Genomic DNA, 17,080 nt, shown 5'->3' with positions numbered 1-17,080 from the left:
TATGGCTGATTATTGACAAGAGGATGGAACTATGCAAAACAGCTTAATGAAACGTTCAATAATTAATTTGTTGCAGCTGAAGCAGTGAGCAATACATAGCCATTACCTCAGGGGTGGGTTTTTCTTCTTCTGATATTGGGGATAATTAAAAACAGTGGAGTGCATCAAGCCAGCCCCTGTAAAATAGCTTCCTGGATGAGGCTATGAGAGGGTATTACTGTGCACATTTGCTAGCCCCAGTCCATGTTTGGATCAGTGTTTCATTATATCTCTTTCACTATACATGATGAAGATGATGTCATCAGGGGAGGAGAAGGAAGAAGAGACTGTAGGTATTGGGCCAGCAGTAATATTCAAAAATCTGTTCACCCTTGTAGCTTTAGAGTGACATTGGGCCACTCACTATGTCTTAGATCAGGGGTCACCAACCTGTCACCTGCGGCTGTCATGGCACCCACATAGCCAAAGACCTTCAGTGGTGCCCTCAGCAGGTACCCAGAATCTGAGCTTTCATTTTTAAAAAGTAAGTCCCTTGTCCCCCTAGAAAGAAAGTTACTGAACAAAATATGTAGGTACCCTTCTAATAAATTTCTGTGAAATGAGCCAGCCTGCCTACTCCTGCATCAGTGTTATTAGCCAATGAGTGAAGTCAGAGCTGTGATTGACAAGTGAGTTGTATGGACACCAGGCAATAAGAATTCTAGGTTCCTAAAGAGCTATTATTCCCCCCTCCCCTTTAGTGCAGTTTTCCTGCCTCTGTCTTTTTTTCTTAGTCCTTGGAATCTCCATAGTTTGCCCTTCTTTTTTTTCCTTGCAACCAGGACGCATCTTTCCTCAGGTTTGCCTGAGATCAGATAGCACCTTGAAATTATTTTCGACAAATACTACTACACAAGAAGTGTGGATGAATGTTAAAGAATCCCCCTCTCTCCCAAAAGGCAAATATGAAAACTTTGGAAAGAGGCTTAGGCATATCTCCTGCTTTGCAGAAGCTGAAGACCAGGGACTCATAATGAATTCACTGTATAGTTCAGTACAATTGTATATATGTCTTCTCAGAAGTTAAGTCTTTGTTTGTAATGGGGTTTATTTCCAGGTAAATGGGTACAGGATGGCAGTTTGGTTTAAGGTTGGCATTGGGGAAAAACAGTTTCCCCAGTTATCTTTAGCAGTTGTATAGCAGGCAGAAATTCAGCTTTTTAAATATGAAAATACAATTATGATAAAAGCCTCACCACGACTTTTCTCTAATTTTGTATTAGGCCATGCCCCCATGGCAGCCATTTTGTGACTGGTGCCCCCACCACCCTCTCAACATTTGAAATTTGCCCTCTGGTCCAGAAAATTCTGCTCTGTATTAGATTAACCTCCCCTCAAGGAGTGTTCTAAAGAGAAAATGAAGTAACCCAGTTACTGGATGAAGCCTGGGATACAAAAGTCATAATGAATATGAAATATATGAAATATGTGAAGTTGGGATGTATGCACTCTGAAACTGGCTAAGATATAAGCGCATTAAGTAATATTTACGGATTTCTTCTGGAACCTTGTCAGTCAGAAGAAAAGCTGCACAAGCAAAAGTCATGCCTCAGCTGCAACGTACAAAACCTTTTAAACCAGGCAAGTCTCACTGGCTGTGTACAGACAATATCATTTCAGAGACTAAAAGAGTATGATTGATTTTAGCGTAAGTATTTTCTTCTGATCACAAAACTGGGTTAGCTGATTGTTCCCCATAAGTAATCTTAAGACTTCTAGTAACACTCCACTACGCATATGTCAAATATGCAGGAAAAATACTGTTTTTTAAATTTTGTAGGCACTAAAGCTTATAATATAGTTAGTTTAACCTCTGGAAAACTTAGCCTTTGAAAATGAGTCAGATGTGGACTTCCGGGAAGGGTGACTTAGCCTGTGCCTGCTTTTGAGACGGGCTCCTGCCTCAAAAGAAGCTTATTCAGATATATCAGTCAGTTTTTTCTTTTTTTTTGACTGATTAAACTTCTCCCGGGTAGGGAGAAACGAAGAGATTAACCTCAAAGCCTATTTTTGTTGGGACGACCAGATCTCATTAATTTATGGGACGAGGTCCAGCCGACGGAGGTGGGACGGATTTTTAACAGCAAGCTCTATCTGATAAAGCGAACGTTCACCTTATCTTCTAAGAGAGAACGCATTAACAGGCAAGCACCCTTCTTTCTATATTTTTCTTTTACTTGACTTAAATTGTTGCTGTTTAAAAGAGATTTGCCAGATTGATCAGTTTTTGACATCTCACTGGGGAGCCATAACTTCTCTCTGCTACGCACTAATTAATAGCTTATCTCTGTTTTTGTTGCAAAAAGCTGTCCTGGATTTGCATTCTAAAGATATACACAGAAGAGGGATTTCTATTCCAGATTTTTATTTTGAAAAATATTATACTGTTTTGAGACTACTCTCTTTTTGGTCTATTTTATTTTGACGAATCTGTTTCTTGACGATTGCCATTAATTGTTTCGATCCTGGGAACTGCATTTTGTTTACTTAACTATTGGAGAGATAAGGCTGTCTGCTCTGTTTATATTGTGATGTCACCAAGTTTGGAGTATTAACCCAATTGTTGCTGAAATAAGAAGTGGTTTTCCTATATTTTTCTTTTAAAATGGCAATTAAGAAAGTGGCTGAAAATCTGGAAATAACTATGTTTCAGAAAATAATGGATGAGATTGAGATAATGAAAATTGAATTGAGTAAAATGAAGCAGGAGATTAAAGATATAAGGGTCCCTGTGAGAGAGGTGACCCTGGAAGGGGTCCCTGTGAGAGAGGAGACCCCGGAGATTGGAACAGGGGTCCCTGTGAGAGAGGCGACCCTGGAGACTGGAATAGGGGTCCCTGTGAGAGAGGAGATCCCGGAGATTGGAACCAACGTGGAACAGGAACAAGATTTGGAGTCTATGGACTTTAGAAATAAAATCTATTGTTTGGAACTCAATGTTATCTCTGAAGAAATGAATGAAGATTCTAGAGATAAAGTTATCAATGGCATGGATAATCTTCTGGACTGGAATGATGTGATGGAGCCCAATATAGAGAAAATCTATGGAATTATCTGCAGCCATGTGACAATGGAAAAACTTTTAAGAGATGACCCAGTGTATTTTGAAAAAAAGAACAGAGATATGATTTTACAGCAGTATTTCAGCAACCTATTCAGAATGGATGGCAAGAAAATATTTGGGATAGAGGTAATCCCCATCAGACTCTTACTATATGACTATGGCTTTGACAGCAAGATTATTATGGAATACTGATAATGGAAGATTGGATATTGAAATTACTGGACTTAACAAGACTACTGAAGATGGAAGATGGAAAATGGAACTAATAGAGATAATAGAACAATGGCTACTGAAATTATTGAACCTAACAGATTCTGATGTGATGGATTAATTGAAATGTTTATTTTGACCATGGTTATGACAATAAGATTATCATAATTAGTAATGAGATGGATTAATCGATATGCTTATCTGGAAAAAAAAATTGATAGATATATTTCTTAAAGAATTGAAACCTCTCTTTGACTTTTTGTGGAAAGAATAAAGTAATGTTTATGAGATTTGATGATTAAGTAAGATAACTACTGGAGGAAAGTGATTTTATAATATGACTTAAGAGACAGGATTGTTATATATTATAGACTTATAACTGATTTGATCTTTGACAAATGGGAAGTCAATATTTTACTCTTTATTTTTTATTTTTGTTTTTTTTTTTTTTCTTTTTTTTCTTTTTGTTTAACTATTTTTGATTTTGTTTTTTGTCTTTGAATGTTTTATGATTTCGTCTTGTATGTTTTATGAAAATCTGAATAAAAATTATTGAAAAAAAAAGAAAATGAGTCAGATGTATACCATTGATTCAAGCAGGTAGGTTCAAGCTGTTGGAATACAGCTTCCATGAGCCCTAGCAAGCACGTCCAATAGCTAGAGATGATGGCAGTTGTAGTCTAGCAACTTCTGGAGGGCACCACATTGGCTACCCCTGATTTAAGGTATAATACACAGTAAGTTTTATGAACATCATTTTTTTTACATTTATGAGACTAGTGAAGATATAAGATTTACTCCATGATTTGCAAATGAGAAATCAGTCTGAGGAACAATGTATGCTCCTTCCTGTTTCCTCCTCTTTCCTATGATATTCCGAAAACTACAATTTGAAACGATGCTTTGCGAACCATAGTTTTGAGAGAGCGTGGTTAGCATGTTAAACTAAACCATGGTTAATGTAAAGGAGGGAAGGAAGCAGAGATTTGGAAAGCTGAGCTTTGGGAAAACACTGTTGGTGTGAACACTAAAACACAGTTAATGCCAAAAGGGAAGAGAGGAATTTGAAACTATAATTCTGAGAGACCATGCTTATAATGGAATACTAAACCATGGTTAATGCCAAGAAGAGAAGGGAGGGAGAAATGCTCTTAAAAGGGGAGAAAGGAAAGAGTGTTCATACCTGTGGCTAGCTCCCAATTTGCAAAACATATTTTACAAGGTACCGTGATGCCTTGCATGTACATTTTGTTTTGTTAAATGTAATGAACTGTGATAAAGAAATATTGTAGGCTGCTCTTTTCTACTTACTGTTCACATAGACATTAAATGCTATAGAGGAGTTGGCATCTGAATTGGACACAAAAAATGTGTAAACACCTCCTTCTGTTCCCTTCAGTCGAGTAAGGTGAAGCTCACTAGAATATCTACAGAAGGAGGAAACAATTTAGTTTTATTACTCATATTACTCACAGCACAAGCAGAAAGGCCAGTCACTGTCATGAGGCACTTGTGAAATTAAACGGACTGTGTTCACACATGGATTCTTAAAACTTTGTTGCATCAATGACCACTATTTTGGTCTGCTTCTTCCTTTTGGACAATTCCATTTTGCTATGTTACAGCCACTGCACAAAAGGCTCCTGAATTAAAGTCCCTTCTGTACTTTGAAGCAGATCCATGTGCAAATCTCAGTGCCAGTCAGCTTCATGCAGCTTGGCTGTGCGAACTTTTACAGCCTACCCAAGATGGAGCTCAGTGGGTGGTCTTCAACAATCACTGGATTTATTCAGTTAAGTCCTACTCAGAGTAGACCCAGTGAAATTAATACACTTAAGTTAGCCATGTTTATTCATGTTAATGGGTCTGCTCTGAGTAGGATTATCATTGAATACCATCCACTATCTCAACAGTTGTTATCTATCAGGCTAACTTTCATTGGAGATGTTGGGAGGCTAACATGACACTAAGAATGAAATGAAAACACATTTTCCTGGGAGAAAGCCTCACTGAACACAGCAAGATTTGCTTCACAAAAAAACTTATATAGGATCATACTGTAAGTGCTCCTTGGCTGCAGGATGGGACAGAAACAAATCTAGTAACACCCACCAGCTACTCAGCAAAGCTAGGCACTGTTGCATTGGATTAATTTGCTATTTGTTTCTATTTGCTTTGGAAAAGGTCTCCAACACTTTGTTGTTGTTATGTGCCTTCAAGTCGATTATGACTTATGGCGACCCTAATGAATCAGTGACCTCCAAGAGCATCTCTCATGAACTACCCTGTTCAGATCTTGTAAGTTCAGGTCTGTGCCTTCCCCTATGCAATCAATCCATCTCGTTTGGCCTTCCTCTTTTTCTACTCCCTGCTGTTTTTCCCAGCATTATTGTCTCTTCTAGTGAATCATGTCTTCTCATGATGTGTCCAAAGTATGATAACCTCAGTTTTATCATTTTAGCTTCTAGTGATAGTTCTGGTTTAATTTGTTCTAACACCCAATTATTTGTTTTTCGCAGTCCATGGTATCCACAAAGCTCTCCTCCAACACCACATTTCAAATGAGTTGATTTTTCTCTTATCCACTTTTTTCACTGTCCAACTTTCACATCCATACATAGAGATCGGGAATACCATGGTCTGAATGATCCTGACCTTAGTGTTCAGTGATACATCTTGGCATTTGAGGACCTTTTCTAGATCTCTCACAGCTGCCCTCCCCAGTCCTAGCCTTCTTCTGATTTCTTGACTATTGTCTCCATTTTGGTTAATGACTGTGCCAAGGTATTGATAATCCTTGACAAGTTCAATGTCCTCATTGTCAACTCTAAAGCTACATAAATCTTCTGTTGTCATTACTTTAGGTTTTTTGACATTCAGCTGTAGTCCTGCTTTTGTGCTTTCCTCTTTAACTTTCGTCAGCATTCATTTCAAATCATTACTGGTTTCTGCTAGTAGTATGGTATTGTCTGCATATCTTAAATTATTGATATTTCTCCCTCCAATTTTCACACCTCCTTCATCTTGATCCAATCCCGCTTTCTGTATGATATGTTCTGCATACAGATTAAACAAATAGGGTGATAAAATACACCCATCTCACACCCTTTCTAATTGGGAACCAATCGGTTTCTCCATATTCTGTCCTTACAGTAGCGTCTTGTCCAGAGTACAGGATGCGCATCAGGACAATCTGATGCACCCCCATTGCTTTTAAAGCATTCCATAGTTTTTCAAAGGCTTTGCTGTAATCTCTAAAGCACAGGATGATTTTCTTCTGAAATTCCTTGGCCCGTTCCATTATCCAATGTATGTTTGTGATATGATCTCTGGTGCCTCTTCCCTTTCTAAATCCAGCTTGGACGTCTGGCATTTCTCGCTCCATATATGGTAAGAGCCTTCGTTGTAGAATCTTGAGCATTACTTTACTTGCATGGGATATTAAGGCAATAGTTCGATAATTACTGCATTCCCTGGGATCACAATTGTTTCAAGCTTTTCCTGAGGTAAATGTAGGCTTGCAGCCATTAACTTGTCTATGACTAAACATATGGCTTCATATTTTCTCTCTCAACTCTGGTTCACCTTATGGCTGGTGGGACTTATCAGAGCATCTCCTTAAACTGAAGACTGAGTGCTCCCACCCCAGAAGACAATAGAGGCTTACAATGTTCAGGCTATAATGGCAGTGTGACAACTGACTTATTTCATCCAGCATCAGTGGTTGGCAGCTGTTGACAGTTAAAGCCTTCAGAAGGGCCCACCTCTGACCCCGCCACTGCCTCCAAATGCCATCAACAGCCACCCAGGCTGAGCGGTCCTTTCGGGGCCAGGCAAAGGAAAACCCATAGCCATTTAGTGCTGAAGCCTAAGCAGTTGTGGGTGGACCCACCATGTTAATCATGCACATGCACACACTGTGGCCCTGAAGTAGCATTATGTTGGAGCCCCAAAAGCCTTGTGCAGGGAATAAAATGGTGGTTGCCACCAATAGCACTTGATGACTAGACTGTTTTTTCTGCTACTGTTGCACCTGCCTGCCATTATTAAGGTAAAGGGAAGGAGGGAGGTGCTATACCAGAGGAGGGAGGGCCCAGCAGGGTGGTGGTCGTAGTGGGCAGAACCTGGGCCAAGTTCTGAGTTTGATCATTAAGTTTAGTAGTCACTGGGCACTAGAGAAGTAGGAAATCCTAAAAAAACACTGCCTTCTCAGCTCCTGTCACATCACATCTAACGGCTACAGGGAATTGACAGAATGATTCAGGGTGCTCCCCCACCCCCAGAAAAGGGACAAAACCCAGTAACCTTATAAAAGCATGTTTGGTTGTACCGTGTTACATTACCTGTTTTTGTCTATATTTGTGACTCTCACATAATGATCAGATGTATTTAGCAATGTTTCATTCATGTACATCCATATTTCTTCAGCTGGTTTTGGATACGCCTCATATGCCACTATTAAATCCAGATTTTCTCCATCATTCACATTTACTGTTGTGTTTGTTGAAGTTGATAAATTGACATATCCTCTACCTGGTAGTTGTTACATGGAAAGATAGAAAAAAATCTCAGGAATCTTTCTGGGTTTTTTAAAAACACATATAATTAATCCAAGGTCAATGGTATAAGGAAACATTACTGACAAGTATGCTAGAAATTGCAACCTGTAGAAAAGCAAGCCTTATCAGTTAAATGTAAGACTGAGTGCCAATGACATTTTACTGAGTGAGGTGAGCAATAACTGTGTTTTACAAAGGGATCCTGAACAGACATTTGTATGAGAGGCTTAGATCTAGCCATTGACGTCAGTGGGACATTTACTTACGTGTTTATTTTATTTTGTTTATGTCCTACTTTTTGGTCTATATTAGGACCTTGAGACAGCCCACAGCACTAAATAGTCATAAAAATACAATACAATCGTACAAAATACGGCAGTAAATATAAAACAGTAAACAATAAGAAACACCTACAACACTAACATGGAAGTAAAATAACCTGTGCAACAGCGAAAATTAACCAAAAGCTTCTTGAATTGATAGCAGTCTTCAACAGTCACCTATAAGCAAATGGGACTCTTTGGCCTCCCTAAAGAAGGCATTCCTTAGCCACTGCTTCAAAAAGCCCTACTTCTTACAGCCACCAATCTACTTTTTGAAGGCCCTGGCACAAGGCGTTAGGGTTACACAGCATGATTTAAGTACCAGAGGGGATTCGGAAGGCAGCAGTGTAGGTACAGCTTTCACCTCAGTTATGTCGTTAGCCACTAATGATGCTCTATATATGGAATTGTATAGTATTTTCGTATTTGATTTTTACTTGTAGTTTTTGTCATGTTTAATACACTATTTTGTTTTCCTGTTAATTATGCTGCTTTAGATATGGATCTTTATTATATTTGGTATTTGATTTTAATTTGTAATGTTTTATTTATTGATTTCTTTTGCAATGTATCATTGCTGACTTTCAGGAGGGATTTAAAAACATTCCTGTTTACCCAGGTATTTGATGGCTGAAAGACTCTATTCCTGGCAACCCTGAGATCACTGGTTCATAGAATCAGAGTTGGAAGGGGCTTAAATGGCCATCAAGTCCAACCCCCTACACAATGCAGGAATCCATATCAAAGCATTCCCGACAGATGGCTGTCCAGCTGCCTCTTGAATGCCTCCAGTGCCGGAGAGCCCACTACCTCTCTAGGTAATTGGTTCCATTGTCGTATGGCTCTAACAGTTAGGAAGTTTTTCCTGATGTTCAATCAAAACCTGGCTTCCTGCAACTTGAGCCCATTATTCCATGTCCTGCACTCTAGGACAATCGAGAAGAGATCCCGGCCCTCCTCCATGTGGCAGCCTTTCATGTTGAAAGAATGTTTTACACTGTTTCTAGAATGCTTTCAAAGAAAATTATTACAGGTGTTTGCCATCCTGGGCTCCTTGAGGAGGAAGGGCAGTATAAAAATTGAAAAAATGAATAATCATATTTTGTTATTTTTGTAAAATTCTATTTGATGTTGTTAAATAGCTTATAAACTGCTTAGAGGGTTGTCATTGGCTTTTTTTAGGAAATGAAAAGCAGTACAGAAATTATTTAAATAAAGTAAGATGCTCTCAGGCTATTTAGGGCTTTGAAAGTAAGACATCAGTACCTTGCATTGCACCGAGCAACTGGCAACAAAAAAATCTATTTTAACACAGGTCTGATGTTTTCCCACCCTATTGCTGGGAGTGTGCCCACAAATATTTGCAGCTGATAATGAATTCGGTCCTGTGGAATATTCACATAATCAGGAAATGCTACAATATAACAGCTAGGTATTAGTGACTTCCTATGTGAAATAAGAAGGTCTAAGAAGTGGAGCGATGAGTGACTGGAGGGTGGGGGGAACCCACCCTTTTTGCCAATTACGGGTGAAGACATGTTCAGAATACTCCTGCTAATTACAGAACATGAATATGCTCCTAATCAGTTTAGCACTTATGGTAATTTTAATATTTAAAAAGTACTATGTGTCACATTATTCCCACACTCTGGGCTGCTTTTCAGGAAAGCATGTTAATAAACAGGGCAATGTAAGCACATTTGATGGCTCTTGATGGAACTAATCTAGAGTAAATGAGTGAGACAATGGATCAGGTTTTTAGCAGGCTCTGGAAATCAAACTTTTCATGCTAAAATGTACTTTTTGGGCACAATCCAGCATACCTTAGCAAGCGGTTTCTCTCATATGTACCAGATGGGACCTTATTTTCTGTGTTTTCCATTTAGAAAGGAAAAATCTGCTAATGTATATAAACTCTGTCTTCTCAGTTGCAGTGCCCATCTTACCAGGTTAGTTTTTCCAAAGATTCCTACTGTCATTGCATGCTATTCCTTAAGGCTTTTCAGAGTTGCAGCCCAATCCTAGGCATGTCTCACAAGTAAGTTCCACTGGGTTCAAAAGGATTTACTCCCAGGTAAGTGTGTATAGGATTGCATCCTAATTATATCATATGCAACAAATAGTACATTAGTACTTTATTGTACATTGTCTTGGGCACTTTTTAATCAGAGGGGAGATTTATAAACACAAATCTAATCAACCAATCAATTCATATCTCATTAAGTGATGGCACTTTACATAAAAATGTAACACAGATAGCATTCTAGACTCTTACAGAGTGGCCCAGTTTGTATGGAACATGAACAAACCTTGGATATAGCTTGTGGTTTCTCTGGAGTAAAGCAAACCATGAACCCAGGTTTAGACATAACACTAAGCCAAACCACAGGTTAGTCCTGGGTAGCACATCAGCAGCAAGACCAGGGGAGGAGCGATGCACCCATAATGTTCACCTACAAGTTTACTTATTCACACTAAGCCATAGTTTATATTATATTATAGTATAAGAGTGTATATCAAATAGAAGATCATATGCAACATACAATCCAACAAAATGCCATACACAAAGCTACCCAATAATCTATAGCAAATAGAGCTTTGTGAGCACAAAGGGTGAGAGTAGAAATGCATTGCTGGATCACAGTCATATAATGTTGCCCTCTATTTTCAGCATAGAGATGGGGTAAGGTCATATGTCTTTCATGTTGACTGAGGATTGACTGACACAATGACTGAGGCTGACTAATGAAGAAAGAAATTAAAGGGCAAGGCAAAGATGAATGAAAAGATAAGGGCTGAAATCCACAACTTACATATTTCTAGAAAATCCCTGCGACTTCAAAAGAACTTCCATTGAAAGAATTAGAACACCTGCTTTATGGATTGCTGACTACTGTAGTGTGTAATGTTTCTTCTTAAATTGGTTAGGACACGGGTGCACAAACCACTGAAGCCAGAATACCTGACTTAAAGGTAGTTAGGAACATAGCCCTAATGCTGTGACTTAGGAGATTGAGGGTGTGTTATCCCTACAACAGATATGCATAAGATGCTTGTGCATATCCAAATTCCCATTAGGGCACCAATATCACTCTAAAACAGATATTGGCTGGCTGGCTTTTCCTTTGAGAGCAAGGATACCTTGCTAAAGGGGAGAAACATTTCTTATACTCAAGAGTTGTACCTTAAGGCCCAGTCCATACTTCACATCCTGCAGAATAGGTGTACCCCAAAGACTCATATGAGATCAGGGAATCATGTTGCAATGGCAATATAAAGCAGTGTTGTTAATGTAGGTCTCCTCTGGGATGATGCTCTGATGCACTTCTGTCTCCCTCAAATTTTGAAGCATCAGTTTATTTTTGTGGTTTAAATAAGTACTGTCAGATGCATGCCCCACATGGCAATTCCACCAAAAGGGTTGTGTGCGCACGGCTGCATGTGAAACATTCAATCACAATGAATCATTGGTCATCTGAATGGGTCTTTCCCATGGATTAGCACCTAACCACCCTATTCATATAGAAGGATCTATATTCATATAGAAGGATCTATATGAGTATCTCCTTAAAATGGGCACAGTATAAAAAAAGTGTGTGATACACTGATGGTGCCATAGAGAGGAGGTGATCACATATACCAATCCAAAGGTGTTCTCATTTGTCAAGCAAGGTCTTGTTTTCACATACTAATGTACACATTACAAAACTGTTATTTGATTTTTTTTTTGAGCATAATATGAAATATATACCATGTATTTATCTCAAACAACTTCCCCCTCTTTTGCACTGAAGCAGAGAGGGGGGAAATACATGTATAAATGGTGTGTTCTCCACATTGCATAGACATCTTATATGCCTCCACTATAGCCATTTACCTAGTACTTTCAAGGTTATTGTGGCATTGGCTGTTCCAAAAGGGTTTCTTCCTCGGCACATGAATGCTCCAGAATCATTAACTCCAACTGAATGGATGCTCAACGTTAATTTTTGTTCATATTCAAAAGCACCAATATTCTTGCTTTTCCTTGTAACATTCTGTCGGCAAGAGGGGGAAAATTAACATCTAAGATACAGTGTATACAGCATCTTTCCTAGATAAATTAAAAATAGATGTAATTATAACTTCACCATATTAATATTCATAACTCAGAACCAGAATAATAAGCCTTCATGACAAACCTGTCACTGGAACCTCTCCATACAAAATATCTACATTCTCAAAGCTCTCTCTTTTTTAAAAAAATATGTCCTTCTTAGAGCTGTACTCACTCCCCCCTCCTTTTTTTCTTTCTTTCTAATTTCCTTTCTTCAGATCTAGTCGTGCATTCTTGGAATCCTGCCTTCTTTTCTACTGATAACTACACCATTAGGTGGTTTTTCCTTATTAAGAAATGTACAATCTTGAGACTCTTTCCAATATTTCCTCAGCAGCATGGAGGCCGTTACAGCTTTTTTTTTTGCAGTGGTGCTGTGATACACTGGAAGACATGGATTATGCGGGAGGGGTGGAACCTACAGTATAGCCACTTCTCAGCACTGAGATGACACCGCCCAGTTCCCAAAAAGGGAAAACAATATTTATTTATTTATTTATTTATTTATTTATTATTTATTAATTAATTAATTAATTAATTAATTAATTACTGTTATATACTGCCCCACAAGGCTGTGGAGTCAGAGTCGTGGAGTCGGAAGCAATTTTGGGTGGAGTCGGTAGAACTGTACCGACTCCGGCTTCAAAATAAAAACTTTCATAGGAATTTAGGAAAGTTTTCTTGTTCAGAAATTTTAATCAAATAAATATATTTTATGTTCTATCAATCTAGCCTGATGATTCACGTGGTGATGAAATGCCTTGTGCTACCATTTTACTACAGTAAATTTGTTATTACTCATTAATAAACATTTGCCATTTATGAAGAAGTTGGAGTCGGACAGTAGAAAAATAGAGGAGTCAGAGTCGAAGGTTTGGCGTACCGACTCCACAGCCCTGCTGCCCCATAACCAAAGCTGTCTGGGCAGTTTACAAAAATTAAAAACATTGACCATTAAAAACAAACATACAATAAAAAACCATACGAAGTTTAAAACCATGAAGCACAGATAAACCAGGTAAAACACTAGCTTTGTAAGTAGCTGTCTTACTGGCTCCTCCCATGTGATCTCAGAGGAGAGACAACTCCTACACCATTGAGGCAACATTGCAGGGATTTCAATCTTGGGCTGACAAAATTCCATGTCAGGGAAACATGAGTCTCAAACCATTGTACCTTTTGTCCACATAATTCTGGTCTAATGTCCCCTGGTTAGCCTTAACCATGGTTACACTTGATGCCTGATGAGCTGCTTAACCAACATCCCAATTAAGCAAGGGAAGGGAGAATGCATGTTCTAGGAAGGGGAGGGAGTACCCATTTCTAATATACCTGATTTCCTGATCACATTTAGCAAGGAATCAATGTTCCCAGCCCAGTGCTAAGAAGACATCCTAACAATTTCAAGACACATTTTCATTTCTTGTTCCAAAGTTAGTAGATTGCCTCATCTGATGCTATTTTGAAAAAATAAGCCTGAAAGTGTCAACCCCTCCCAAATATTTTGGGAGCTTTTTATTCATACAAATGCGGGGGGGGGGAATAGAATGCACAAACAAAACTAAAAGGACGAGAATCTGAATATGAATCTGAGAACATATGAAAACAAGTTTTTGAATAAAAAATTTATAATGATCTTGGAACTGTCCCAGAACACCCATCTGCAGGTCCCACATTTGACCGCATGCTACTGTGGCTTGCTTCACCCTTGAAGTGGGTGAGCTGTGATTTGCCGACAGATAAGCACTTAAGAGACAGCAGCTCTGCTGAGAATGGGCTCCAGGGAGAGATTACCCAGGACGTATTTTCCTGAGGTTGTGCGACGTATCTAACATTATAGTGCTGCACAAGTCCTTGTCTGGGCACACATGACTTGCTGATTACATATTCTGATAACTGCCATTAACAGTTGACAATTAACAGTGGGATTGTACTCAGCAAGGTCAAAAGCAGCCTTCTAAGAAATTTTCCCTACGCACTGAAATTACAAGATATGTTGCAGACAACCTGCAAACTACCAGTGATTTAGAGCCAGTTCAACTTTTACCTAAGCAAAGTGGTTATTACAAAAATGCCCCTGCAATTCCACAGTGTGGGTAGGTCCCCAGCAGTGCTGAGACCAAACCCCTTGCATGACTCTTTCTGCCCTATTTGTTTTAGTGCCTCTGACCCACTTATTACTCACAGATAACTAGTGACGGGTGAAGCCATCCCCACCCCCAGGCTCAAATTGGAATTTGGTTCACCAAACCATTCCCCTTCAAAATCAGAAAATAATTCAGTTATTTCTGAGTCCAATTAAAAGTTTTTTTTCTGACCTCCATTTCACAATCCCAACAACCATATTAAGAGGATGATGGGATTGGAATTCCTTCTACCAATCCCCATTGGCCTCAGTCCTTCATATCTCCTTACCTGCTGCAGCTATCTTGTACCCTGGTTTGCGAGTCCTGGTACAATAGTGACACATGTCAGGGATCAAGGGATCTACCTACCACCTCTGCTACCACTACAGCCAGGTAAAGGGAGGAGCAGGGCAAAAAGAAAGGCTAAATGAGGGTAGGTGCAATGGGAGCAGGTTAGTTGGGTATGTGAAGGATTGAGGAGTCCTCTGCCTCTGGGGTCTGTAAAGTGTTCCAGGCTAGAGTCTGAGTTTTGGATTATGAATTGCTGACATCTGTTTTCCAAACCAAAGAACTGCAAATTTCAGCAACATCACTATTTGAACAGCTCTTGGGATTATGAAAAGTCCAGGTCTTTCATGTGGTGGTACAGCTGCTTTAGATCTTCAGTGTCCTCTCTTGTGCCTGGCCTTCTATCCCCTTCTCCCTAGAACCTCACATTTATGCTTGACCTACTTTTCTGCCTTGTTGCTTTTTTTTGGAAAACCATAATTGCATTCAACAGACAGTTGCCTGGTCTTGGCTGCACTATCTAGAGTTCTTGCTTAGAACAGCTACAGCATTAGGGAACTGAAGAAGATCTGCCCTGGGAGTATCTGAGCATTTGGGTGCTTGCTGCCTGCTCCTTTGGGGTGCTGTCCCTTGAGACAGCTGAAGTCCCTGGTAAGTGCTGCAAGGACTGGGACCCCCTGCCTGACCCTGGCTCCAGAGAGAGGCTGCAGTTAATCTTGCAGCCTCTTGAATCAGCTTCTGGCTGGGGCAGGAGGCATAAAAGCCCAGCTGCCCTTGGGTGGCAGACAGGAGCCCCTTAGGGAGTCCCAAGGGTGAGGGCGCTACCCCCCTTCTATTACGTTTCTTTTCGTTTGCTTTAATTTTCTGTTAAACCAATCTAGAGGAGATGGTGGTTGGGAGAGCATGTGGTGCATTTGTAGTTCCTGCAAAGGATGAGAGCCTGAGCAGAGAACTGAATGGTAAGGGAAAGTCGCCAGATGCCTTCAAAATAAGTCAGTTTGCCTGCTTTGTACAGGGTCATACTCCCTCTGAAAGAGCAGGTCCATAGTCTCGGGGTGCTCCTGGACCCATCTTTGTCGCTAGAGGCCCCGGTGACCTCAGTGGCTAGGAGTGCCTTTACCAGCTATGGCTGATAAGACAGCTGCGGCCATTTCTGGACTGGGATAGCCTGACCACTGTTGTCCATGCACTGGTAACCTCCAGGCTGGATTACTGTAATGTGCTGTATGTGGGGCTGCCCTTGAGGTTGCTCCGGAAGCTGCAGCTGGTGCAAAATGCAGCGGTGAGATTGCTCACTGGGGCAGGGTATCGCCAACATGTTACCCCACTGCTGAAAGAATTGCACTGGCTGCCCATTTGCTACCGGGCCAAGTTCAAGGTTCTAGTTTTGGTGTATGAAGCCCTATACAGCTTGGGACCAGGATACCTGAAAGACCATCTTACCCCTTATATACCCAGTTGATCACTGCACTCTGCAGGTGAGGGCCTCCTGCAGATACCATCTTATCAGGAGGTTCGTTCTGCACAATATAGGAAACGGACCTTTAGTGTGGCAGCACCTACCCTGTGGAATTCCCTCCCCTTGAATATTAGGCAGGCGCCATCTCTGCTATCTTTTCGGCGTCTTTTGAAGACTTTCCTCTTTCAACAAGCCTTTTAAGTTGAGACCTATCCCAGTCTGCGTCTGTGTTATAATTACTTTTAATATGTTTTCTTTAATAATATGTTTTTAATCCTTTTTTTAAAAGATGTTTTTAAAGCTCTTTTTAGAATGTTTTTAAAGTTTTTAAAATTGTTTTGTTTAAATGTATTTTAAGGTCTTTTAATAATGTTTTAAAGTGTTTTTAGTGTTTCTGTTTGCCGCCCTGGGCTCCTGCTAGGAGGACGGGCGGGATATAAATCAAATAATAAATCAAATAAATAAACCCCAATGGTCTTGCTTGAGTTCCACTCCTGGGACTAGCCCTTGCTCATGGCTAACAGGCCCGACAGGTGGAAAACTACTTGATCATCTTCTCACATATGCCAGCAATTCATAAGTGCCCTATCAGCCTCAGGAACCTGACGCACTGTGAATAGCAACCTGTGACTGTGAACTTGAAGCTTTCTCATTGCAACCTCGATCCCTCAACAAGTGCCTCAATTCCTCACGTCCTTGAGCTTCCTGTTACTGAACTCTCTCATTCCCCCTTGTCTCGTTTGACTAATTGCCTGATTCAGACCCAGCCACTGGTGTCTGCCTCCCAGAGAGCCTCTGAAGAGTTTCCCCTCTACACAGCAGCTCCTGGAGTACTAGCTACACATCACATACAAATGTATATTTTTTAAAAAGCAAAGCAGCTTCAGAAGGGAGAAATTTAAAGCAGAGAAGCAGG

At 40.0% G+C, this 17,080-nt stretch overlaps 1 protein-coding gene across 1 annotated transcript in view; it reads right to left on the bottom strand.

Annotated features, from left to right (window-relative positions):
- KIT (KIT proto-oncogene, receptor tyrosine kinase) overlaps positions 1-17,080 on the bottom strand; it is an 88,539-nt gene that overhangs the window by 30,478 nt on the left and 40,981 nt on the right. The window contains exons 5-7 of the mRNA XM_061584403.1: positions 12,073-12,232; positions 7,657-7,846; positions 4,625-4,740 (exon numbers count right to left, since the gene is read on the bottom strand). Of these exons, the coding sequence (XP_061440387.1) occupies positions 4,625-4,740; positions 7,657-7,846; positions 12,073-12,232 (466 nt within the window). The remainder of the gene's footprint in view (positions 1-4,624; positions 4,741-7,656; positions 7,847-12,072; positions 12,233-17,080) is intronic.

Source organism: Rhineura floridana, chromosome 9, assembly GCF_030035675.1.
Source record: "Rhineura floridana isolate rRhiFlo1 chromosome 9, rRhiFlo1.hap2, whole genome shotgun sequence".
Classification (NCBI taxonomy): Eukaryota; Metazoa; Chordata; class Lepidosauria; order Squamata; family Rhineuridae; genus Rhineura; species Rhineura floridana.
Note: the sequence above shows the minus strand (reverse complement) of the source record. Positions and strands in the feature narration are given on the sequence as shown.